At 30.0% G+C, this 26,397-nt stretch overlaps 4 protein-coding genes across 14 annotated transcripts in view; 2 read left to right on the top strand and 2 right to left on the bottom strand.

The window, feature by feature from the left end:
- LOC122568076 overlaps positions 1-15,466 on the top strand; it is a 30,192-nt gene extending 14,726 nt beyond the window's left edge. For 3 of the 6 annotated variants that reach the window (XM_043727405.1, XM_043727400.1, XM_043727401.1), the window contains 22 exons: positions 1,174-1,359; positions 1,456-1,632; positions 1,912-2,077; positions 2,300-2,408; positions 2,573-2,711; positions 3,685-3,751; positions 3,816-3,925; positions 3,991-4,193; positions 4,329-4,446; positions 4,531-4,721; positions 4,817-4,946; positions 5,026-5,246; positions 9,466-9,575; positions 10,715-10,908; positions 11,024-11,476; positions 11,792-12,034; positions 12,117-12,215; positions 12,308-12,462; positions 12,683-12,878; positions 12,951-13,099; positions 13,169-13,327; positions 13,411-15,466. In XM_043727405.1, coding sequence (XP_043583340.1) covers positions 1,174-1,359; positions 1,456-1,632; positions 1,912-2,077; positions 2,300-2,408; positions 2,573-2,711; positions 3,685-3,751; positions 3,816-3,925; positions 3,991-4,193; positions 4,329-4,446; positions 4,531-4,721; positions 4,817-4,946; positions 5,026-5,246; positions 9,466-9,575; positions 10,715-10,908; positions 11,024-11,476; positions 11,792-12,034; positions 12,117-12,215; positions 12,308-12,462; positions 12,683-12,878; positions 12,951-13,099; positions 13,169-13,327; positions 13,411-13,531 — 3,696 coding nt within the window. In that variant the 3' untranslated portion in view covers positions 13,532-15,466. The remainder of the gene's footprint in view (positions 1-1,173; positions 1,360-1,455; positions 1,633-1,911; positions 2,078-2,299; positions 2,409-2,572; positions 2,712-3,684; positions 3,752-3,815; positions 3,926-3,990; positions 4,194-4,328; positions 4,447-4,530; positions 4,722-4,816; positions 4,947-5,025; positions 5,247-9,465; positions 9,576-10,714; positions 10,909-11,023; positions 11,477-11,791; positions 12,035-12,116; positions 12,216-12,307; positions 12,463-12,682; positions 12,879-12,950; positions 13,100-13,168; positions 13,328-13,410) is intronic. The other 3 variants (XM_043727404.1, XM_043727402.1, XM_043727403.1) reach the window with 3 other exon arrangements.
- LOC122568079 (carbohydrate sulfotransferase 11-like) overlaps positions 1-19,143 on the bottom strand; it is a 25,859-nt gene extending 6,716 nt beyond the window's left edge. The window contains exons 1-6 of one of the 3 annotated variants that reach the window (XM_043727410.1): positions 19,011-19,143; positions 18,810-18,939; positions 17,473-17,628; positions 17,132-17,189; positions 16,125-16,408; positions 5,803-5,898 (exon numbers count right to left, since the gene is read on the bottom strand). The gene's annotated coding sequence lies outside the window, so the exon portion shown is untranslated. The remainder of the gene's footprint in view (positions 1-5,802; positions 5,899-16,124; positions 16,409-17,131; positions 17,190-17,472; positions 17,629-18,809; positions 18,940-19,010) is intronic. The other 2 variants (XM_043727411.1, XM_043727412.1) reach the window with 2 other exon arrangements.
- Positions 15,248-20,871, top strand: LOC122568432 (cilia- and flagella-associated protein 70-like). Its single transcript, XM_043728132.1, is given in 22 exon segments — positions 15,248-15,313; positions 15,446-15,638; positions 15,730-15,897; positions 16,082-16,329; positions 16,475-16,651; positions 16,717-16,817; positions 16,929-17,059; positions 17,136-17,281; positions 17,361-17,512; positions 17,612-17,735; positions 17,838-17,915; positions 17,982-18,125; positions 18,215-18,397; positions 18,506-18,639; positions 18,727-18,875; positions 18,998-19,158; positions 19,306-19,452; positions 19,574-19,704; positions 19,814-19,934; positions 20,044-20,193; positions 20,727-20,824; positions 20,826-20,871. Coding segments are annotated over 22 exon segments (3,048 nt in total).
- On the bottom strand, positions 20,683-26,397 carry LOC122568077 (putative uncharacterized protein DDB_G0286901). 4 transcript variants are annotated; one of them, XM_043727406.1, is made up of 9 exons: positions 26,205-26,397; positions 25,774-26,124; positions 25,228-25,302; positions 24,864-25,064; positions 24,605-24,769; positions 24,383-24,532; positions 24,216-24,318; positions 23,899-24,150; positions 20,683-23,815 (listed from the first exon to the last, which is right to left on the bottom strand). In XM_043727406.1, the coding sequence occupies exons 2-9, from the start codon at positions 25,780-25,782 to the stop codon at positions 22,425-22,427; spliced, it is 2,346 nt and encodes a 781-aa protein (XP_043583341.1). In that variant the 5' UTR covers positions 25,783-26,124; positions 26,205-26,397; the 3' UTR covers positions 20,683-22,424. The 4 variants fall into 4 exon arrangements, with proteins under 4 accessions (XP_043583341.1, XP_043583343.1, XP_043583342.1 ...); XM_043727408.1 differs by having other exon boundaries at positions 26,114-26,124; positions 26,205-26,396; XM_043727407.1 differs by lacking the exon at positions 25,774-26,124 and having other exon boundaries at positions 26,205-26,396.

Genomic DNA, 26,397 nt, shown 5'->3' with positions numbered 1-26,397 from the left:
AAACTCATGGCGATAAAGATATCATATTATAAAATGCTTTGCGATGCACAAAAGCCATATTTACCAGCATGCATTCTTATATACATATATACATATATTGTAATTTCTTATTAATATCGTACAAAAATAATTGTTAATTTGTACCATCTTTTTCAAGAAAAATGTTGGTTAGTATAATTGTGTGGATAATACACGGGCTAAGTAGATTTATCATAGCAATGTACCGCCACGAGTTGCTTGTGTCTGATATAGAACGTCATCTACTACTTACGTGCTCTAATACAGGCGATTCGATGACAATAGATTCATTTAACATTGCTCATACAATACTATGCTTCTATTTAGTTTGTATTGAAAAATTTGAAAACTAATTCTTATTTTATTTTCATTATACTACTTATTATTACAATTATTGTTATTCTTATTTAGAATATCGTAAAAATAGCAATGTTTCTAAAAAATAAATAATAACGAAGTTACAGTTTAAAACTTTTCTCCTGAACTTCAGTGTAATTCTGCATTGTTAAGCATTCTTTAAAGTCTACAGTCTACAGGACTTAAAATATCACCTAGGTCACGAGAAAATATTCTACAGATTGCTTGCTACTTTTGGTCACGTAAACATTGAATGGCACATTGCCATTTGATAAAAATACATCATTTTTTCTTTATGAAATCTATTTTTTTTATGAGTGCAAAATGACATTCATACAAAATAAGAAAAAAAAAAGAAAAAATTTCCAGGTTATATTACAAGACCTGTTACTTTATATTATTTAATATTTCATTTGTAAATCTAATATTAGTAAAGCACAACGCGATATTTGTGCTAACTATAAAATTCACGTCTGTTCTATTGTATATCTGTTCTATAATATAGTATGACCTAACAGAGAGCAAATATCGTTAATCAATTTGAAACTACTCCACAGAAATATAAAGTTTTCTTTAAATTAAACTACAAACTTGTACCTATACTAGTAACTAGATCTCCAAGCTTTCTTCACGTCAGTGCTTAAACATTTTAATAATATGCCACTAAATTCTATTCTTTATGGACATGTATCACGAAATAAAACTGTTAAATCGAGATTTATTTTTTTCCAATTTCTTATGCTTCCATCTTAGATGTTTGTTTACGGAAAAAGGTTTTTAATCATTTATTGTTATTAGGTAGTCATAGCTGGAGTAAGTGATGAGGCTTTGAGAAAACGTTTGCCACAATTGGCATGGGGTTTAGCGAGACACGGTGGTCCAAGCGCGGCTCAATTGGCCAGGATCACGATGCTTAGGCTCAGACCTGCTCTTCTTCTAGAACAGTTTCTGCAGCCGCAGTGTTTGAATGCAAGAAATGCCAAGGTGAGAAATTTTTATGTTGATTATCTAATTAAACAATATTATATATAGTTTTACAAATTTAATTAGGGATTAAACTTTTTTTTTTATTCATTACAGACTAGGGAAAATACCTTACAGTTGTTAATTTTCTCGCTGGTAACGTTTCCAAGTACAGAATTCAAAGTGGATGCAGTGGCTAATAAGGTGGCTAAGATGGTGAGAGATCGACGACGCAGGGTACGACAGGCAGCGCTTGATACTTTGGCTGTATTGGCTCAAATCTATGAGTCCGAGGTACGTATTTTATCCTGTTCATAAGAGAAACTTTATTTATACTGCATGTACAATGCACAATATCTGAAGAATTTTCAAATAAAATTTTTTCGAGATATTTCTCAATATTCTCATCAAATAGCGCAATAGTTTGTCTTTGATGGGACGCACGAATTATTCAAAAACTATTGTTATTCGATTTAGTTCCTTTTTTACGTATCTTAAGTGGTGTAATATAAAAATATCCTTTATCTATATAATTAAGGAAACGTTAATATAGGATTATTAATCCTACATTAGGAGGTATTAGCAGCGGGGAAACGTGCATCAGAGGGTCATCATGATGGGGAGGCGATGATGTCTGCCATTAGAGCTCGTCTGGCACGAAAATCTTTGCCTTTAGTCTCTGCTGACGGTCTTGTCATGTATGGTTTGCAAATTTCACCCAACGTTCAAATAGCTACAGGTAAATTAAAATTATTTAACATTACTTTCGGATGAAACATTTTCAAACTTTTACGACATAATTTTTTATTAAAAGTTATTGCAGAAATAAAATTTATGTAGACATTTTGATATTTAAAAAAAACAGAATGTAAAATTCCTTTGAATATTCTTTCGATATAGGTATAACATTTAATACATTAATATTGAAAGCTATATGCAAAACTTGATTACATTCGTGTAGGTCCTGATGTCGATTGGATCGTGGCCGGAAGTGGCTCAATCTCACCCAGTATCGGACGTACTAAAGGCCAGGTTATAGCAACGAGGTCAGAAAAGGAAAAACTTGCAAGGTAATTTCCTAAATGATACGAATATAAAGCTAGTATCAATTATTTTCCATTTATGTTTTTTATCATTCTCTTTTAATATCATCATATATATGATAATCAAATTAGTAATTAATAGAAAATGGTAAATAATACAAAATTTAGTAAATAATAGAAGATTGTAACAGTATTTTCTTTAGAAACGAAAGTGCAAATTACCGTGAAAACCTATGGAGCGATAGACAAAATTTCGTTGCACTTGGAGTCGGTATGCGTTCTAAGCCAGAACAACCTGTTGTATGGCAAATAGTTCCAACACAAAATCAGGTAAAATTTCAATATAAATTTCAACAATAGCAAATAAAATACCATACCTAACAAGTAATTATTAGAATTCTCGGATTATATAGATTTAATTCATTTAATTCATAAGAATAGAATAAAAAGGAATGAGAAACTGAATTCTAGTTTTCTCAATCTTTTGCTGCTCTTTCATACCTAAATTCATCTAAATGTATCCATTTATATATCATATACAATTAGGTTAATGGAAAAAAAGAAATCGAGTATTATAATTCATTAATCACATATATGGAAAAAATTGCGGTTATTAACAATATCAATTTGTTTATTAGTAAAACGTAAACTAAAAAAAGAGACTTTAAGCTCGTTATTGACGTCCACTCATGTGCCACGAAGTCAACTTCGTTTGTGGAACGTAATTATGTTAAATGGGAGAGGCATAAAATTGTAAATCATGACTTTATTCTGGAACTGCACTTGCAAGAATTTAAATTATGGTGTATAGCTAAACGTATCGTTTTACCATTTTATACTTTTTACCAGTATGTTAAATACCCTATTAATAAATAAAGAAATGGAATTATCATATGTTATACGATATGTGTGTAGATCATGATTCGCAATATCTATATTAACGATTAATCGTTTCACGTTATTTGTGAATGAATTCAAGACATTATGTTGAAAATACACATTTTTCTGTTTTTTTATTCGTTTATCGAGTAGGTAGATATGAGAAAATTTATTCGTAGCGTTGGGTTATTTTTAATTCCGTGTAGAAGATCGATGAAAAATAATTCCGGTGATGATCGATTGGCATTATGTCCCATTTGAATATTACTGATTTATTAGAGATATTTCAGGTTAGTTTAGGTTGCTGTTAATCAAAAATATGTGGACTATTGTAATAATAGTTATGATATATATAAGCTTATAACAATTGTAATAGTTTATTAAATGCTATAATTTCATATAAGTGTATGTATCTTTTTTACAGAACATACAGTGTGAAGATGAACTGAATTTGCAAGCAAATCGAAATATAAGCGCAAGTATCCGAAATGGTATGTATTATAATTCCAATCTTTTAATATTAATTATACATGCTAATGGTTTTGATATTTTTAGGTGAAGCTTTCAATGCAGACGTAAAATCTCGAAATCAAGCGAAAATTTCAGGAATTACTAAAGAATCTGCGAATTATCGTAATATCATCGAAAATAATTTTGAGAGAAAGGTAAATTTCATAAAATATATCGATGCACTATAGTAATAGTAATTATAATGATTTATATCAATTAGACATATATGTTTCAGGAAAACAACAATAAAACGGAATCTAGAATTCCTGTACTGTATACTCGAGAATGTGTACCAAAGTCTAGTGGCCTCCTAATGGATAAATCGTCTAATTCAGAACTAATGAATGTTAATTTAAAAAGGAGACTAAAGGACAGCACAGAAAACTCTAGCGACTGCGCAAATTCTCAAGAAGAAAATGTTAGGTAGTGTATTTTGATTATTGTGTTTTTTTAATTTATTCAAAGAAATAGAAAAATGCATAAAAATTTAACATCACTTGAATGAGTTAAACTTTGAATCAAGAAAAAGATTGAACACAATTAACGAAATATAAATAGGAGCTGTGGGACTATGTATTATCAAAGAAGAAGAAATCAGCAAGAAAAAAGTACAAGTATGCATCATGACAATTATCGATCAGTGAAAAATGTAAATAATGCGAACATAGATAGTAATGTAAGTATTTTTATCAAATATTAGTATAGGTGATACCATTTAAAATTATATGTACAACAATTAAGAACGTGATGAATATTTCAGAATATGGATGAACGTACGAATCAAACATTTTCGGATGGTAACTCTAGAATGTATCAAAAGTTTATGGGAAGAGATCGATATTCAAGGAAATCCGATGTCAAGTCTAAATATCCTCGGTCGAGTTCTATTGAAAGCAATCAGCCTTCACTATCGAGAAATATTCATCAACAAACATTTGTTATGCATAATATGTAAGTATAATTTATTTTACAAGAATAATAAACAATAATAAATATATATGAAATTTATTTTAGTGAAAATTTAAACTCTTTTTTTTATTTTTTAGCTACAACACATCTTCACATCGAGAGGGGCGGTTTGTGGATGAAAATTCCTTTCGACCATTACAAACAGCTCCTGCATTAACATATGGGTATAATAAAATTGAAGAAAATAATGATAAAAATATATCACGGGTACTTATTCATTTTTATCAATATATTTAATATATGAAGTGGCAATAAGATACTATTAAATGATATGTTTACATTACAGATGAGATTTTATCGTAAAACGAAAGATGTAGCTGCTCAAAAAATTACGGATGTCGAAGTAATATCATCAGATGCCCAGACTAGTGAATATCTTCCTGCAATATGTCCCGAAACCCCTTACAGAAGAAGATTACGTTCTCTGTCTCCATCCCAATTGTATCACCATCAACATTTTGCTAGAACAGCTTCTCATGAAGTCCATGCATTGTCCATGTTTGATATGTAAGTAATATTTTTATTAATTCTTTTCCTTTTCAAATTAATACGATCAATAACGTAGAAAATTCCTGGAATATGATTACGATTCGATAATTGTAACTAAAATGTCACCGTGGGTGGTACAATATCTTTAGTTCACAATTAACGGTGCAATTTCATGGTGGTGTTATCGCCCCGTATTGCTGTCGCTTTTTCTAGTTACTATCTGTTGCCTTTGGTCCCTTAGACCTTAGCAAATGATTGTTTCCATACTCACATGCATGACAAATTACTGGCTATAATAATGCTAGGCGTATCGTGCAAACTTTTATAACTCCTTAACTATGCTTCTGGGAAGGCGACAAATGCAGAGTTTCCGTAGTTTTACTATCATAACCGCATTGTATATACATACATATAGTAGCTGCGGGAAAATTTCTTAATGGCATTTCTAAGAACACGACAATTCACTTTTTAAGAGCAGACTTTACAAGGATCATTGAATCGGTGATATCGGCACAAATCTACTCTATTTACACGATCGATTTCATGGCAGGGTGTTGAATTGAAGGTGACTCACAGTTTTATCCTTTGAATCGTCCTTAAATCGTAGCGCTTCCATTCTTGTGACGTTGTATATCTAGCCTTTCCAGATTTTTAGGTCAGCTAAATTTCACTGAAAATGAATGATTATAGTATTTCAAAGTGTAGTAAGCTCAGATTATTTATTATTAGACTACGGATATTTATGCAAATTCATATTTTTATAAATATAGTTAAAAAGATATTATTTTATATAATGATAATACTTGCTTTGATATAATTTTGGTAAATTTTAGCAGTTACAGTGTTTGATTTTAAGAAAAACAATTTTATGTTATAGAAAATGAGCAATAATGCATTGAGAAATACATTCTCGTTCTCGTTTCTGTTTCTCTGATTTACGAACGTCGCGTGAGAGGAAAATTGCGATTGTATTTCGGTTTGAATAACCACGCCACTAAGTGCTATCTACATAACAATTTCAACTCGTTAAGAAGAAATCTCTGCGAATATTGTGTTGCAATTTAGGACATGGATAGGCAATGGATACCTGAGAAGTTGAAAATATATGTACACATAAAGTGTTACATATATTGCTAGATCATAAGATAGATCACATTGGTAGATTAATGTTCCGTGTTGGAATTCAAAAACATTCATGATTTAAATTACGAAAGAATTTCATGTTTTAACATTATGCAAATATTTATTATCGCAGATAACCTTTTAATACTGTTATTAACTTACTAACTTCGACATAATTATCAAGGATTTATTTATTAAAATAAAAGCCCTGTATTATAATGTTATATGTATATAATGTATTTAATAGCAAAATAATAATACTAGTATTTTAATTGAAAAAATTGGAAAAATTAAAAATAAAATGAAAAATTAATAATTGGTTTACCGGAAACATTAATAATTAAAGCAAAAAACAAATTCAATAATTCATAATGTGATAACCTTGGCATGATCTTGGGCTTAGTAACACTACCTTAAAATGTCTGTAAACAGATCAATTTTTACGGCTTCCAGGGACTAAATATAATCAATACAATTGTATTCTTAATAAAATATTTGAATGGAGAAAATTATAATGAAAAGCACTTAAACCAAAAATATTTTACAATAGGTGCTGATAACTGACATATTCATACGGAAAAGGTTTGCAATTGGAAAAGGTTAAATTACATAATTATTAGGTCATAAATTCATGTAACATTTCCCTACTTCTCTCATAACATACGCAACAATTGGTACGGTCTCAATAGTAAAATAGTAAAAACAAAAAAAAAACAAAAATTGGAAATGCATTGAAAGAAATCAAAAAATAAGCAAAACTTATAACACAAAAAGAACAGTCTGAAATGTCATAATATAACACTTGTTCATTTTCACTTTTGACGCCTATACCCTCCTATACGTTTCCACCCCTATGTCTAAGGGGGGTTCTTGCGGTCAGTGTATAGCCATTCAATATGGTATCGCGGGGTTACAAGTGAAACGAGAACCAGAAGGGGAGGTAGGAGTGAAGGGAAGTGGCAGCGGTCAGCGTCGAGACAGCCGACGTTTAACATGGGCACAGTCGTGCGTGTGGCGTTATTTGTCGCGTCGTTAGAATTCCCTTTTTGCCCTCTCTCTATTTTGTTCGTTTTCATTCTTAAAAACCAGAAAAGAAAAATCCATTGGAGGATTTTCGCTTTGGTAAAATTCGTTAAAGTGATTTCAAAATGATCCGAAGATTAATAGTTCGCGATTATGTGCTCGAGTGTGGTGTAATTTCAGTTTAACAGTTCAGTTTAATTGCCGCGAAACTACAACGATCGATCGGTGCCTGCGCCATAGATCCAGATAGTTTTCTTCGTAGCTTTGCTTTTTAAATTTCATAAGGAATTTGGTGATGGTAAAAGTTAAAGAAAGTTAAATTCGATATTTATTTTATCTGGTATCAATTTGTATTAGAAAAGTAGTGTTTTGTTATGGAAATCTGTTGATTTTTTAATTATCTCAATTCTTCTGTATATTTTTTTTTGATAATTTTCGCCCCTTAGAGTGTACGTGTAATTTGGAACTTAAGTTTCTATTTGGAAATAAAGCTTCTATTGCTAGAGAAATAGGATACTATAGTTTAATAATATTCTTTACTTTTATTTAATTCGTTATTTTATTTAACATGTTGTTTAATATTATTTAATTTTTTCAGTTTAGTATATTTTGTTAATTGTTAATGAGCTCAAAATTTTTCGCTATATAATTATACATATTTGTGTATGCCGTCAGATAAAGAGCGTTTCATAACAGGTTGTTAATCGATCATTCGTTAACCTTAGGAAGATACACATGAAATGTAGCAGAAGCTCCAGAATAGCAAATGAAATTTGAATTGCATATTGTCTAGACACGTGAAATCTACTGCTTCAAAATATTTTCTAATTTCCGCAATTACAAAAGATATTACTATAAACAGAATATGCTTAATTTATATTGAAAAAGTATTGTATTATATTATTATAATTTTCAAAAGACTACTGACTATTATTCTTAAGGTCTCTCATCAGACGTATAGCCGAACAAAGATTATTTATCGATTGTACTGTATAGATTCGATATAATTTATAATTCACTTGTAATACTATTTTCATGGTAGATCAATAATCAGTTTGTAAATATCTCTGCGTTGGTGAATAAATTACGTTCGAAAGGATTGCTTAAAAATGATATCTTTTCAGAATTTGATGTATTTTTTAATTAATAAATGAAGGAATATATAAAGTACTATAATTATTACATTATATGATAATGTGATAGCATAGTAATTAGTTAATACAACCCCTTTTATCATCATCAAATAGTAAAAAATTAATATAATACTAAATATCCTATAAAAACTTTTCTATACGTTAAATAATACGCAATTTTAAAATTATAAAGATAACTTGAATCATTACAACTATTAAAAACAAATAAACTAAAGACATCAAATATATTTGATTAATTGCGCCAAATGTAGAAGAAATATGAGTGAATCGTGAAAGGTAAACAATGAAACAAGTTAATAGTGCAAAAATAACTTCGATAAGCTACGTAAACAGCGCTAGTGACATGGCAAGGACTTTCGATCGTGATCGATAAACTATTATCAATCAAAATGATTTTTAAGTACTGTGCTTGGCCTGAAGAAGCCGACAAGGCGACAGTGTTGAAATGCAGAGAATCGAATTCGATCGAGAAAGATGAGAATTTCAATGAAGAACCTGGTAATCCAAGGAGAAAGGAATATAAAATCGCGAACACTATACTTCGTTATTGCCCCTGCGCCTTTAGGTGTAGGCAACCAGTGGATATCGGAAAGGAAGAGGAAGATTCTATTTCGACAATTGTTACCACTGTTAATACCACTCCTGTCATTCCTTTGAGGTTAAATTCGAGTAATGACACGGTGTATGTTTTCGAAACAAATAAATAAAATACTATAACTATGTAGTACATTATAGCTGTATAGTTTGTGACTCTTCGATATTCATCAAAATAATGTTTTATGTAGAAAAGATAGTCGTGTTGATACGCAAAGAAAAATATATAGTATATAACGTAGATTATAATAGTATACGATGAATCGATACAAGGTTTTGTATATCGTTCTTTTTATGAATAAAGAAAAAATGATCAACTTTCGTCGTCGAAAATTTTGTTTCAGAGATAAAGCAGTGAACGAAGAAGAATATAATGAAAAAAATAAACGTCACTTTCTACCAGATGACCATTTTGGTGCGAAAACAGTAGATGCAATTGAAGCACAATATGAAGGTATTTATAAGGTGTAATAATATTAGATACTAAATAATTAGATAATTAAATAGTTTATAACAAATTTTGATTAGATAATTAAATAACAATTTTTCAATTGAAATTATGAAATAAATTATATGAATAAATTCTAGAGTTTAAACTATATTATAAAATTATTCGTCAAGAAATTTCTTATTCGTGAAGAAGTTGAATTTATCATTTTCTTACATCATCTATAGCCAAACAAATAGATTAGAGCTGGAAGGATGGATTATAAAAATCATTGAAGCATTCAAGTAAACTTTTAAGCATTAAAAGCGACACATAATAACCTGTGGGACCTGCTGGAACGATCGAAAGTCCACGAACTGGAACGTGAGGTTCTTAACCTCGGACGAATGTGTAAAGCTTAGCTTGGATGTAATCAATATTTTGCTCGTAACGTTTAAATTGCCTAAACGAGCAATTTTTTACTAAAAAAAGAAAGAAGTACGGAAAATCTTCTCTTTTTACAAAGAGCAATCAATATTTTTCTGACGTAAAGTTTGAAATAATTGTAAATAGGTTAAAGTAAAAAAAAGAAAAAAAGGAAGACTAAGTTCCTTTACAGTTTTAAACTTTCAATGCCACTTAAAATACCATTATTAACCATGGAATAATATCTGGTCTCTTTCTTTCTCATTTTTATTTTTAAGTAATGAACTACCTCGTTTCAAGATATAAATGAATCGAGAATAAACATATATACAGAATGGTTTGAGACGTAATTTAGATCGAGATTAGCATAAGATACGCCATCGTTTATGGAAATATCCAGACTGATTCTTGCGTGGATAATAAATTTCAGCATTTTTCATTTCATTGCGTGGCACAATATTTGTATGTTGTTTTTTTTCTTTTAATCTATATCGTGGTTTAATTCGTATAAATATGAATATTCAGCATATCGATTTTGGTATTTAGATCGGAAGTCAGATAAACGAGTCTGCGGTTAGACATTTGCGCGTCAGCTCATTATTATAATTCTATATTATAAACTTAATGAATTTATAAATTCGTTTTTTGTTATTTTATTCAAAATATTGAATTATATTAACATTTAAATTCTGAAATATATTATTACCATCTATTATTGAATAGCTTGGTCTACTTTTCAGTGGATAACCAAGAACTTTCATCATCAGACGCCTTAGAAAATAACTACCAGCAAGATACCGAACAAGACGTACAAGATACTCAAGATGACAGTGATTCCAGATCGTCTACTCCCGATAGACAAAATGTGGACGCTGCATTTGATATTATCACCGGTCAATCGAGTCCTTCTGGTCGAGACACCGTCGATTTTATTGTAAATGTTAACCCTAACAGTATTTCATAGCAACCATTATCTTTTTCAAAAGATATCTATTTATTTAAATGTATCGCGAATGAATTATAACATAATTATAAAAATCCTATTTTAGATTACATTGGACCAAAAAATTGAAACTGGAACCGAAGCAACGATTACGTCGATCGATGACGATGGATCCAAAGACTGGAGCAGCGAAGAAGAGCTAAAATTTGAAAGTCAAAGCCGTATGGTATCCAGAAACTCGGAGCGCGTTAAATATCTTGAAGATAATCAAAACGAGAGCGAATTCAGCACGTCAGATGAAAATGCAAGAACAGATGAGGTGTCGAGCGTCCAAGAAAGATCTATTGTATCCATTTTGACGGCTGAACGAGCGTTAGTAAATGAAAGCTTGCAAACATCCAGTGATATTCTGCATTCGGACTTTCAAAATGAAGAGCCATCGCTTTCGAGAATGTCCATCAGTCCTAAAAAATCCAGTCGATCGCCAAGTAGAAATTCCGTCGATTTTGAGACATCGAAGTCACCAAGGCGTAATTCTCGAGGCAGTCCGCGTAAATTGGTTGGTTAATAAATATAAAATCATAATTGGATTGCAAACGTTCATGCAACTACGAGAAACTTAAATGTACAAAAATATACAGAATGCATGCATTAAATAAAATGTTATAGAAATATATATTATATAATGATACTTGTCGTGGTTTTCATTTAGAGATCATACAGAAAAATTTGTTTAAATTTCATAGCATCAATTGTAATCTATAAATGAGAGAATTGTATTTTTTTAACTAAATAATATATTTTGATTAAACTCACTAAAAAGCAATTAGGATCTTAAAAATTCTAAGAGTGTTTGTATTATATTTTTTCGCAGAGTTTTGAATTGGAAGATAAAGATTCGGCAGACTCGGGTGAAGACAAAACAGTTTCTTCTACGGTGCAGTGCGATTCTATCCAATCGGAAGAACCAACCCAGTCACGCAGGGGATCGAAATCAGAAGACTCCCCAGCCATCATCATTGCCTCCAGACCTCATTCATCCACTGAGGTTTCCAATTACGTTGAAAGTCATTTAAAAAGTGCTATCCAAATAGAAGAAAATGATAATGCCCTCAGGGTAAGCCATTAGAATATAAATAAATATTTTGATTTAAGGTTTTTTTTGTATTTTCATTGATAATAAAAATACTTCCTTTCAGTTTGTTAATGAATCTAATGAGAATAATAATTTGGAAGATGGACAAAGTAGAGATAGTTCCAGCGAAACGAATACGGAACCAGGAATTTTAAAGATCGAAGTAATATAATTTTTCAAAAACATTTCTTTAAATCTCGAGGACTTTTATTACGAAAAATTGATCTACATATGTTAAATAATTTTTGTATTTAGAGTCAATCTGTGGAACCAATTGTTACGACTAAACGAAAGCCCTCCAGAGTTCCTCGGGTTACAGTAAGAGGTCGAAGCAAAGGAAACTCGGAGAAAACGGAGAAGATAAAGCCGACAGTACAACAATGTTTTGCTCAACTTGAGAATAAAGACTGGTAAATATTACCAAGATAATTAAATGAAGTTAAATTAGAAAAAAATTTTACATTATTTAAAATTACTATAACCTTAATTTAATTGATTAATGATTAGTATTGTTAATATCCTTCTGCAATATTTAACAGCATATTCAACTTCTAGCCTTTAATGGAACAGCTACAAAAATCTGAATAGATAGGATCAACTGCTATAATTAGATTTTTATTCTACTTTCAGGGAAATTACTATGAAAGGGTTAAAAACTTTGTCCCAGATCGCAAAACAACAACCAGAATACCTGGACGTATGTACTGCCCCAACGATAAGCCGGCTTTTAGGTCGCCAAATAAAAAGTCTCCGATCACAAGTGGCGAGAACCGCATGCTTGACCGCTGGCGATATTTTTAGCTCGCAAATTCGTGGCATAGATCAAGTAAATTATCATAGCATTTTTTACATACATTAATCTCTTCATTCTTCTAATGAGAATTTTTATTTTTGATAGGATTTCGATGATATAGCCGGGTCATTGCTCCACAGGACAGCAGATACCAATCGATTTCTTCGGGCAGACAGTAACGCAGCCTTGGACCGAATGATAGAACATCTTCCACCTCATAAAACAATTACTGTCATCGTACTACGTGGTGCAAGGTAAGCTATTTATCAATTAGTAATATATAGAATTCATAATTTATTCTCATTTATGTATTATTTACTTAGTCATCAAAATGCCATAGTAAGAGCAGCCACGGCTAGATTGTTGGCTTCTATAGTCGATAGGATAGGACCAGAACATACTCTAATTTTACCGAAGGACGTGAAGGATAAGCTACTTTCTACGGGTGCAAAGTTATTAATCGATGGAAATCTCGATACTAGGTAATAACATGTATAAGTTTACTCATAATTTTCATAACTTTGTACCTATCATATTACTAATATTTTTATAAACGATTTTATAGAAACCACGCAAAAAGGATGTTCCGACGTCTTTCGCACTGCGAAGGATTTCGAAAAGCTCTAACAGATGCCGTGCCGGAAACAACTTTAAGACACATCGACAAGACCCTGAAAACCCTTTAGTCAACCAATTGGTCGTGTAATCTCGCACGTCACTTTGCCATCTAGATCTAATTCATCCAATGAAACTGCTTTTTGCGAAAGGTGAAACTGAAACTATTAATTTGAGTTTCAGTAATATACTCAATACGATCTTCGTGCACGGGGAAAAATGATAGAATCTCACGTAGATTATGGAAAAAATTTTCACTTTGTTGGTATTTTTTCCTCTATGCACGAATACGTATTTCTTCCCTGACGTTTAATCGCATGAGTTCAGCTATGGACGAGAAGTGGAAGCATGATTGCTCTAGTCGACTGACTTTAACTTTCCAAACATTTTGATACTCTGATGTACATCCGTACATTTCTTTTTTATACCATTGTATAAGCAGTGTACTTAGAAACAAGAGAGAAACTTATTTACATAATGTGGATTTTTAGGAGTTTGTTTTCCTGAGCCATTGTCATTTTATGATACGTTTGTGTGTGTCTCTTTCTTTTTGATAAAACTTAAGAGAATCTTCAAGACTTCAGTTTTTAATAAAATGTTTTTTTTGCATCTTTTGTTAAGTGAATAGATAGCTGGATAAATTTCAAATATATAGAATTCACATTATGTAAATAATCTGTGCTCAATTATAAAATATAAGTATCATTCTGAAGAAAGAAAAGAACATGTTAAAACTAGGATATGTAAAATAATTTTTACTTTTAAACCTAAAAGATGGAGAAATTTAATGTTATATAACATGTTATTTATCAAATAATATTTCACTTTGTAGTCAACAATTCGTTTCAGTTAGATGAAAATTATTTTCGGTAACGCTTGTACTTAAAACATTGTGCCTTAAGAAACCAAAAACTTTTATTATAATTATAAAAGATTTATACAAAGTTATGTTAATGAGAATTACATTTACACTAATGTAATGTAATAATGATTTACTAAAATCATAATGCTCAATCTATTAATTAGACGAATTATAATTTATAATAATCATTATTGTTTAGTAAAAATATTTATCGGAAGTTTCGAAACTTAAAATTTAATTGTTCAGTAGGTATTGCAAATTTTAATAACGCGAAACTAATTAAGATTATAAAAAATGAAGGAAACAGTTTATTTAAATTTCTCAGATATTCACGTATGTATTTTCATTCGAACAAACACTCGTCTCTACACACAATTGTTAATACAATAAAATGTGATATACGAAAAATAGTATTATGTATCGAGTTGTACCAAAAACTAAGTTTTTAAAACCACATAAATCTACAGAAGGAAAGATTGAATGGGAATTTAATAATGTTTCGCTTTTTTTTTACTTCACCAACTCTTCTACAAGAAGTTGCAGGAAGAAAATTATAAGTAAATTTTATTGAGAGAAGAAAGGAATACATTGCTGATGGCAATGATTCCATTTCAAACAGACCAAAATTCACTATTGTTTATTTAGATAACGATATTACAAATATTATTTACGTCAAATAATTGGAATATATTACTTTATATTATAATATAAAATATTACATTATATTAAGGATTATAATAAAAACTTCGAAGTATCAATAAAAATTTATATTAACCATTTTGAAAACGTTATACTACGATCCATTTTTTTTTAATTACAATTTTTCATATGACTTCGTTCCTTTTTTCATAAAACAACTGAAACACTGAATTGAAATGATAGCTTCACGTTGATTATTAATATTAAAGACTTATTTTCCCCTAGAATGGAGGAGTGGATTTCAATGGGCGAAAAAAATATCAAGTTAACTATACATACCATCGAAAATATCGTAAGTTTCGTGGCAAAAGGAGAAGATTTTTTTATAATATAAAAGATTTTTTTTACAGTTTTTAAGTATCTATATTATTGATCATAAATAAATATTATTAATAATTTAATAATTTATTATTTAAAAATTTAGATAAGAAAGGAAGACACGAACATATCAATCATAGTAGAACATAATGGTGTTATCTTGGGCGAGAGTAATCCAATATTAATCAATGCGGATTGTAAAGACAACACAATTCATATTATCGATTTCTCTGTTAATTTGCCAGTTACTTTAAAAGATAAACAAATGGTTAATTCAGTTGTATCAATTCCTGTACTAAGTAAATATTAATTTATATCGCTCAGTTAATTATTTATTATATAATAATCCTGTCTTCATTTTAATATTAATAACTGCACGTTTATACATAGTAAAAGCTGTCCAAATCATAGAAGACACGGTGGAAGCACAAACTCCATCAGATGAAGTTAAAAAGAATGAAGTTAAGAAAAAATCAATATTCAGTACAAAATCTGCAGCACTTCCCACATCACAGTTATTAGGGATATGTAATTTCGATTTGATGCCAATAATATTAGGTGAGCAACATAATTTCGAAATTATAGAAATTAAAAATTTATAAAGTTCAAATTTTCTGCGATGCTCTTAAATTAAAAATTTCTCAAATTAAAAAATTCAAACATCGACTGATTCGACAAATTAAAAATTATTTCCCCTGCAAGATTAGAATTAAATTAAAGTAAGAAAATTTAAAAATTTTAGGCGAAAACAATTTCTCCGAGAAGCTAATTTTAGAAACACCTACCTTTTCCTTTGATGGTGAATTAATTTCATGGCAGAATCTTCCGCGTCTTACGGTAACAGCTTTGCAAGATCATGTACCGATTTCTCAACCAAACGAAGCAATGAACTTTCTTCACATTACCATCGAGAGTATGTATAATGTACCAGAAACTTTCACAGAAAGTCTTCAATACAAAGCTGGCACGATAGCGTATATTAATAATGAGGTACTTATAATGAGCAAGATGGTAAAAACTGTAGACATTCCTCTATCATACTCGCTTATTTTGTAATATCCAGTGAGCGCTAAAGAAATTAATCAATAAAGAAGATTGTATATAAATATTTTGTGACATTCGTGTTTCGTTTCAGGTTTCAGAAAACATAATTTTCGATCATGGTCTTTGGATGAAGTATCGAGACATCGAGAGAACAAAACGATGGAACAGTTTACGTCATATAGAAAATCGAGCTCAGTTATCTAAATACAAATTGGACTGCGACTTTATGGGAGTGAAAAATAAATTTAATGAGCAGATTGACTTAGCGGTACCGGCTTACTTTTACATGTTAGTTGTGTTGTTTACTAACTATCATCATTATCCATTTTGTAGAAGAAGATATGCGAAGATATGCCACGAATAGAATGGAATTCTTTGAATCGGTGTATCTTATGGGGGAGTGGAATCGAAGCGATGCGGGATCATATTAGAAAGTAATAAATATTTAAATATCTTTTATGAAAATACATAATAATAGTTTAATATTCATATTATATAATTGTTTTATCATTGAAAAATATTAATTACGAATGATTTCTCTGAAGGTACAAATATTGGCCCTTTCAATTTGAAATAACGGGGAAAACTTCTACGACGAAATCGAAAAACGCTTCATCATTTACAACACAGTTGTATCAATGCTACGTCGATGTCTCCGAACTTCTTTTCCCAGGCAGTAAATTCTATCATTCTACAATATGCAAACACTTTATTGCTAAATTCTTGATATGTTAAAAATGATGCTTACACAGGAAAAAATTGTCGAGTCGTAGGACAATTGTATAAGTTCAATCCGTCAGACATATCTGAAAAAGTAGGGCTCGAGCAAAATATTTTTAGTACAGGAACACAACGCAAAGAAGTGAAAGAGAAAGATAAAAGAAGTAAAACGTCAAAGGTAAAACATACAATATTTCAATATTTCAATATTTCGATATTAGTAAAAATAGTATTAATAGAGAAATATTTGATTTTAGAACACGCAATCGATTCAATCGGAAACTGAAACAGTACAAAAAGCAAGTGAACCAATTACTATAGAGAATGGAGAGCCGACAATCATAGTAATTGAAATAGAACTTTACGAACCTCTGGTCGCTTGTAGAATCGAAAAGGACTTCACAAACTTGTAAGATTTGTAATTTTATCCTATTTTCATCCTATTCGACAAGTTCCATCACTTCAAAAGAGAAATTTAATAAGCTATGCTTGTTTAATATTACTTTAGAATAAATGAAATGATACCTAAATCGGAAAAGAAACAACATTATGTATATTCTGCTGACGTAGCGGAAGCACAGTACATGCACTGTATTCAAAAATTGGCGCAGGTCCTCACAGAATGTTATCGAGTATGAAAATGATCAATATAATCTATATATAATTTATGAATGTTTATTGTTAAGATATAATATATTCTATAATTAATGAATTCTTGATGTTTTTCAAGCTAGGATTTTTGTGACGAGAATAAAAAATCGAATAGTAAAGGAGAGAAACCACAAGAAAAATATTGCTTCGATCCAGAATCGGTAATGTATTATAAAAATATTTTTTAAATATACTTCAGTAATCAAAAGGAAGTTGATACATTTCAGGACGAGTTAACGTGTTTCACTCAGTACCTTTACAAAACTGGAGTATACTTATCTGTACGCAATACATTGAGAATGAAAATTCCTCTCCTGATAGATCAAAAATTCAAAATGCCTAAAAATTTAATCGATTCTAAGGAATCTCATGTACAGCTCCTATATTTTTCTGTCTTCTTAATATACAAAATTTTTGGGTTGTTGAATTTAATTAATTACGTTATCTAAAACTTTCACAGAATTTTATCTGCTCTGTATACACATATTTAGTGGAACAAATGCATCTTGCCATAAATCAAATGCTCGAATGCCGATTTACGCAAGATTTGGAAAACGACCTAAACCTGAAGCTGATATATTTCTATGCTGAAGAAGCTTATGAGCTTGGAAATTTCGAAGGGGCTAGAGACTATTATACAAAAGTAAACCATCTTTTTCAATTGTAATATAGAAAACTAAGTAATTTCAATGAAACAGACAAATCTTTCTAAATGCTTTTAAGATCTAAAATATATAATCTTTGTCATCAGGTAATAGCATCGAATAAAACTGACCCGCATCCTTGGACACAATATGCCATATTTCTTAAGAAAATAGGTGACATCGAACGTGCAAAAGAATGTTGCTTAGAAGCAATCACTTTAAATCATCGACATGCAATGGCGTATGTAAAACACCATTATCCATTACAACTCGTTATTAATATAAGCATAAAATAAAGATACGTGATCGTAAATTATAACGGTTTCAGATTATTAGTGTATGCGATGATTCTTTTTGAAAATAAAGAATACAAAGAAACTGAGATTTTCCTCAGAGCTATCACTTACTTACATCCACGATTTTTTGAAGGCTGGACTATTTTACATCTTTTTTTTATACGAACAGAATACTATCCAGGTACGAAAATTCTTTATCTTCCTGCGACTATTTCTTGTTGATAAAGAAAAATATAAGGAAGAAACTGAAATGAAAAAATCAAAACAATACAAGTAACTGAAAATATATCTAATATTATTTAGGAGTAGATCTTACCCTTCGTATTGCAAAGAAATGTATGCAAGACAAATCTCGTACAATAATACTAGATCAAGAACCACTTTCTTGGACCACGATTCACTGTCCCAATGATAATGTGTATATGATGGTTACAACATTTTTACTAAAACTGAACTTTTGTGAGGTAAACGATTTTTAATATAAAATTCGTAATTTTACTACGTATTGTTTTACTATGGTAAAAATAATTGAATAAAATAAATAAAAAGGTGCAATAGAAAGTACTTTACATACTAACGTATCTTTGAAAGCATAAATTAAACGGTTCCAGCTGGCAGCACTCGCGTTAGCACAGGAAATGGAAAATTCCGGTCGATCAATGCACGTTCTATATTACATGGCAGTAGAACATTATATGTCTGGCAAATACGAGAATGCATTATCGCATCTAGAAGAAATTCGATGCGATTATGGAATGGTCTATATCTTTCAATTATCAAATGCAAAAGCTAAATCACAACGATATATTTTATAAACGGAATATAATTCCAATAATGTTTATGACAGATTTTTCAATACCTCTCGATTTATCTATCTAGGATTATTCGGTCAGTAGCTTAACGGGCCACTGTTACTTCAAAATAGGAAACACAGAAAAAGCAATAGAATGCTACGAATTTGCACGTATGCTATTTGATAGACCTGATGATTTACATTTAGTGGAAGTTAGGTAATAATAGCAATCATCCTATAAATTTCAAGTAATAATAAATAAGTCAATGTATTTTTAATGTAATACATTTTAAATAATACATATAATCTTTTTCAAATAATATCAGATTGGGATATTATTATTACGATACTGGAAATTTCGATCGCGCAAGAAAGATTTTTTTGAGCGCATGCAAATCTTCACCAACTTGTCTAACTTGGCTAGGAGTTGGTATCAGTTGTTATGAGGTAAGAAATAATTGTTTTAATATTATCTTATATTATAATCAATTGTGAATAGTGTCGTTATATGCCAAAATTTATAAATCTTTTTTGCAACAGACATATTTTGTTACAGTTGAACCAGTTTCACGAGGCAGAAATGTCTCTATCTGAAGCAAATAGGATTAATAATCACAATGTAGATGTGTGGGGCTATTTATGCCTTTTAAATATGACGCTTGAAAGATACGACGAGTTTGCGCAATGCTATACGGAAATGATCAAAGTAAATTTATATTTTGGTATATTTTTTTAAACTTACTAAAGTGTTATAATATATTATCATATAAAGTGGAAATCTCTTAATTATTTGTAAATACTTACAATGATAATTCCATTGAACCTTATGAATTGTCACAACACAGCCAATATTAAACAATTTTTTAACTTTTGATAGCTCAAATGAATGTTTAGAATCCACAGAATTAATTAAAATTAGTTTTGTCTAGATGTTCTCTCTAGTTTTTTTAGTTATAAACAAATTTTAAAATTGTGCAATTCATGGGCCATAAAACATTATAGCCTAGCAGCGATAAAGTCGAATTAATTTCTTTGTAACGAAATTAAAAAATGAAGCTCTAAATAATCTAAATCAGTACTAAATTTAAATTTTCTACTTTTTATTAAAAAACCTCATAATTCAAACGCATTTTTATTTTTACAAATTTGTCAACAGATAACTTTTTATATGACTAAGGGAAAAGAGACAACAAAATTTTACTAACAATTTTTATTGTTTTTTTTATTTTTTTTTTTAAGTATCAGAATAATCTTAAAGATAGAAAACTGTGGCTGAGAATAACGAACCTGATGAAAGCTTTGGATTACGCACCACCAAATTTGAAACAAGCCAATGATGGAGGATCATAGCACAGAGGGGTTTGAGGAACAATTTGAAAACTAATGGCACCTAAACAAAATTAAAAAAAAGACACGAACTCGTAAAATGGAGGATTACAATGGCACTTATTTTTAATCGGTGGAAATAATTAAAATAACAAAAAAGAAAACGAATACAATTAATAAAAAGTAACTAAAATCATTCTATCAACGTTTATAATTTTGGTCATTACAGTTTATCACATATACTTCATAAATCTTAGACTTCATTGACTTTTTATCGAATGAAGAATTACAAATAAACATATAACCACATTTCTTGTTTAATCAACGATATAAAAAATAAACAATCGTGTGTTTTATGAATTATTTCCCTCTTTGAACTACTAGAAATCCAATTCTATTGTTTTTTTTTCTTCTTACTTAATATTTAGCGGTGCATCTTTCAGCCAATTTGTTAATATCTCATCTCATAAATGAAAAATAAAACATGAAGCAAGCATGTAACAAAATATTATATAATAATAAAAAAAAGGAAACGTGCAATAAATAATCTTTTAGTAAAAAGATGCAAATAAATTATATAAACTATAAAGTAACATAACATTGCTCTTGACTAAAGATAAATAAATATAGCCTATCTTTTAATGTTATAATATTTAGAATGTTATAAACGATTGCTTTTTCTTTTTTTTTTCTTCCTTTCTAAATCAACAGCTCTTGAAATATTGAAGTATACGACTTTTCCTCTGTATACATATATATCAATCTCCAATATATAATTAATTGCTATAGCCAATTATAAAAATATCATTCGAGCGGAATATCTGAACCGATGTCAGTATTCTATTGTCGTAAAATTTTATATAAAATATCAAGAAATACGAGTTACGGCCTTGTCAATTTCTATGTATTGTAAAAGAACTGTAGTGATTAACTTTTAGTGCGCTAATCCTTTGCGGTTTTTTACTTTTCTAAAAAAAATAAAAAAAACAAATATTAAAATTGGATCTTTAACAAAAATAACATTATTTTTGTGACTTATGATGCTGTAATATTATGAAGAAAAAAAAGAGAAATAAAGAAAAAGGCAAAAGAGAGTGTTTTTTTTATCTGGAGCCTACTAATAAATACCAATTAATAACCCATCTGGCAGGCCTTGTGACAATTACAGGAGGATCGTTAAAAAAAGTGATGTTACCGCAAAAAGTATTCAAATGTAAATCCGCAAAGGATTAATTAAATAACATTAACGATTGTGCGCAAGTATTATCACTTAGTTATAATGATTCGAAAATGCGTTATTTTAAAAAATGTCTTTCGGATACTTTGCCAAAAAGATTTAAAAATTTAAAAATAAATGTTCCAAATTTTTTAACGCTGATGAACCGACCAGTTAAAATGCACTTACTTTTATTGCTGTAAAATACTTTAAAATCATAAACTGAAAATTAATAATCTAATTTCTAATGACTAAAAGAAATTTTCAGTAGTTAGCATTTTCATAAAATTTGTTCCTAATCATAGGTTAACATAATATTTTTAGTCGTAATGAGCATTAGAAATGTTTCTAACATCAAAAAGTACCAGTATAACTACGTTATTGTACACGTGTTATTAAGAACTGGTACTGTTTTTATTGCAATATGTTTTTTCATTTTCTTCATTCACTTTTTTCTCTTTCTCGTCCTTCATTTTCTCAGTTTTCTCTTTAGTATCTTCTACTAGATCTTCTTCCGCATTTGCAGGACTAAGAGAGATCTCAGATTTTATTTCGCAAAAATTTAGAGCATCCTCTAAATTTTGATTAGGTGATTCACTCTTGTTTTCTAAAACAACATCCGTTTGTTTTTCTATATTCAATGTTTCTTTCTGCACTAACTGTTCTTCCTGTACTAACTCATTATCGCATACCGACTGATTATTACTTTCTATCACAGAACATGTTTTATCTTCGAACAAAGAAACAGAATTATCTGTTACTTCCTCTATACTTCGTTGCACCGTAACTTTGCTTTCAATATTATCACAGTCGTCGTTTACAAGCTGCTTTGTAATTTGTTTCGATGATTGCTGATCATCTTCATGTAAAAGTGTAGCATTTTCCGCAACAACATTGTTTAATACCTCATTACTTGCGTTTGGCATAAGTTCCTCATTCGACTGAACATTACCTGGAACCGATACCTCGGAAGACGTATTACTATTGTTTTGCAAATCTTCTGTTACGTTATTTGCAAGAGAATCTGAGCACGCTTCTTTATCTTCAACATTATTTTTATTCATAGCATCTTCAGCAATGTGTTCAGGATTATCTGTACCTGATATCGAAGTAAAAAAAATTTTTTCAGTTTCTCCAACTTTCGTTGACGACACTTTTTTCGTAATCTCATTCTCAATATTCGATTGCACATTTTCCATATTGGAACTTTCATTTGCTTCAGATTTAGTTTCCTGTAATGTATTACTATCCTCTGTTATATCATGTTCAGTATTCTGTTCTGGATTTTGTTCTCTATTATGTTCAATATTCGGTTCAAAATTCTGTTCAAGTTTTACTTGATCAGAAGTTGAACACTTTTCAGCATCGCGTTTCTGTGAAGCATTTACACTTGAAGAATCGTGTTTTATTATCTTTATATTTCCTCTCGAAAGCTTTGGTGATTTACTAGAATAAGATCTTTGTTGATCCTTCTGTGTGTAAGATTTAAATTCATTATCATGATGCTTGTATGAATTTCCATCATTATCTTCCTTCTTTATATCTTTCCTTTGATGGTACTGATATTTTGTCTCGTTCTCTTTCTTCTTTTGCGAATGAGACCTCTTCAAATTAGAGAACTTTTGATTATTAAAATAAGTTCCTTTCGACTTATCTTCAAATGACTTTTGGCGAAAGAAAGGTTCACCTTCGGACGGGGGAACGTCAACATCTGAATGACTGTACGTTACACGAGTTCTTTGTCGTGGCCCGACTCTTCCCGTTCCAGCTATGCTTGGTGAATTCACTAAAATTAAATTTATATCTTAGGAAATTTATATTTATCACACTTGTCTAAAAATTAGATTTACATAACTTTTTTTACGATACCTTTTACGCTCATGACTGGTCCTTTTATCAAATTGCTTTGATTTACTGTAACCTTGATACTCTTATCAGTTGCAATAACAGTTCTTTCTTCAGAAGTTGGAGAAACAGAAGTTTTTGCTGATGCTGCTGTATTATTCCTATGTTGATCATAGGTATTATGAGACCGATTTTCATAGTTACTATAAAAATTCTTTGTTGAACCACGATGAGCACGATGACCACCACCGCGAGTGTAATTGACATATTCATTATCTAAAAACAATATTTTAACAATATCTTCTAAAGTATGAAATTTCAATAATAACATTTGAACATACTATTAGCATGATATTTCCGGTCGGAATCTTTATGATCCTTTTTCGTAAAGTCTCCTAATGTAGGCCTTGATGATTTCTTTATTCCATCATCTATGATATGAACCTATAATTTTAACAATTTATCAATCTGATATTGCTTCATCCATAAGAAAATAATTATTTATTACTTTATCATTATCCCATTCTCGACGCCAATTTCCCTCTGCAGTTCTTTGTCTACTAATACGATCCTCGTCGATACGATTCCTTTCTGCTCTCCAGGCATCATATCCTGGTTGAGATTCATCTCTGTAATTTCCTTTGTTTGGTTTAATATCCTATGTATAAAAATAAAGTCTCTTACATTTGATATAATTAATTAAATTTATAAATAAAATATTATTACATACTTTCTGATTACCCTCTCTTCCACCAATTTTTTTTCTGAAACTCCCTCTTGTTGCTTTATGATGAGACCTATTCCCATTATTTTCTTTTGTGTATTCTATAGTAGGTTCTTCCCTTTCAGAATCTGCCAAAAAATTATATTTAGGATCCGGTGGTGGTCCTTCTCCCTAAATGATATTTCATTCTCATAATTAATAAACAAATATATTCATACACACATATGTTAAATTTAACACAGTAGAAAATAAATTCTATTAATACCTGAGCAAAAGAGTGAATTTTTTTCCCTTCCCCACCATGAGATTGCAATGTATATTCATGTTTTTCTTTGGTTGATTTCGGTTTGGTTTTAGGAGGATTTGAAAACTCTGGTGGTTCTTTCCTCTCTGGCCAATCTGTTGATGGTACCATTTGCACCAAAGCATTCAGTTTGGCTGCATTTTTTTTATCTTCTTCAACTTCCTAATGCAATAAGAATGATTTGTGAAGCATAAAGTGTATATTTATTTAATTTTGACCTCACAGTCAAGGAATAAACTTGCTTTACATATATAATGCAGTAGTGAAGCATAAAGTGTACATGTATAAAACTTAATATAAACTTTTATTATATCATAATACATGCCTCGTATCTCCTCCTAATTTCTTCATTTTGTTGCCGAATTTTATTGATTTTTTCTTCGAGTGCACTAGATGCCATCTGAAATATTATTTTTCAAAAAATGAAAATAGATAGGAACATTTTTCATTTGATAATTATCTGCTTTTTAAGAGTGATATAATTATTTACATTGACATTTTTCATATTTCAAAATATCTATACTATTTCTCACTTCTCTCTTTTACAAATAAAATTAGTAAAAATAAGAAAAGTAATATTGAATATTTTATTTTAAATAGAAATTAATTATTTATATGCATTCATATAAATTTACATAGGAATTAATATAACTAATTTAAGGTCATATAAAGTAGAAATTAAGCGAACAACGCTATAAGTTCGATAGATTAACCGTAATAAGTCAAGCATTTTAAGTACTAAAGTAGATATTCGTGTCACGTTTCGTTGCTCTACTTCAAAAGGAACTTCACTTCCGAATTTCTCATCCTCCAATTAAATATTACGATTGATCATACGCAATTTATTATATGAAAAAGATTTATATTTTACATTTATCATATTCTTCCGCTCTGTATGCGTGGAACCAATTATAAGAAAATACAAATTTTATTATCAATAAAAGATTAACCATAAGTTAATTAACAACTATCATACATCGTATTAACCAAACTATTTCCTACTTAACGGCTTAATTTTATAATCGATTTCAACCTTTTCAAGCCATTAAAAAAATCTAATCTTTTTAAAGGTGAGCTATATATAGACATTCACATATATCCTTGTCAATTTATATAAATTATGGAAATCAGCACGACCACAAAGATTCCTGTATAAAGTCGGCATATTAATAAAGCTATCATTTATATAAAATTAGGTTATACAAATGTACAATCCGTTTCTCTGAAACGTAAAAATGGAATGAATCGAACATATAATATGTAATAATAATATATGTTAAAAAGAATGAAAACAAGACGTACGGTTGCAAGTAGCTGCAAATAGTGTCAAGAGAATAAAAATTAGAACATTACGAAGGAGAGCGTTGCGTTGCTTCAATTAAAAATCAGCCACATATGTCACTGTTGAGCACTACCCTTATTTTTCCTACAGGGACACATTGACACCGCACAACACACTCACGAACCGCGCTCACGGATTTGTTCTCGCTCGAAT

This window comes from Bombus pyrosoma, linkage group LG6, assembly GCF_014825855.1.
Source record: "Bombus pyrosoma isolate SC7728 linkage group LG6, ASM1482585v1, whole genome shotgun sequence".
NCBI classification, from domain to species: Eukaryota; Metazoa; Arthropoda; class Insecta; order Hymenoptera; family Apidae; genus Bombus; species Bombus pyrosoma.
Note: the sequence above shows the minus strand (reverse complement) of the source record. Positions and strands in the feature narration are given on the sequence as shown.

What these genes read in the sequence shown, in the direction of transcription:
- LOC122568077 (XM_043727406.1), bottom strand. An exon ending in GAAGAGAGGGTAATCAGAAA is followed by an intron (nt 24,533 to 24,604) that starts GTATGTAATAAT and finishes TTTTATACATAG; the next exon opens with GATATTAAACCAAACAAAGG. An exon ending in GAGAATGGGATAATGATAAA is followed by an intron (nt 24,319 to 24,382) that starts GTAATAAATAAT and finishes TTAAAATTATAG; the next exon opens with GTTCATATCATAGATGATGG.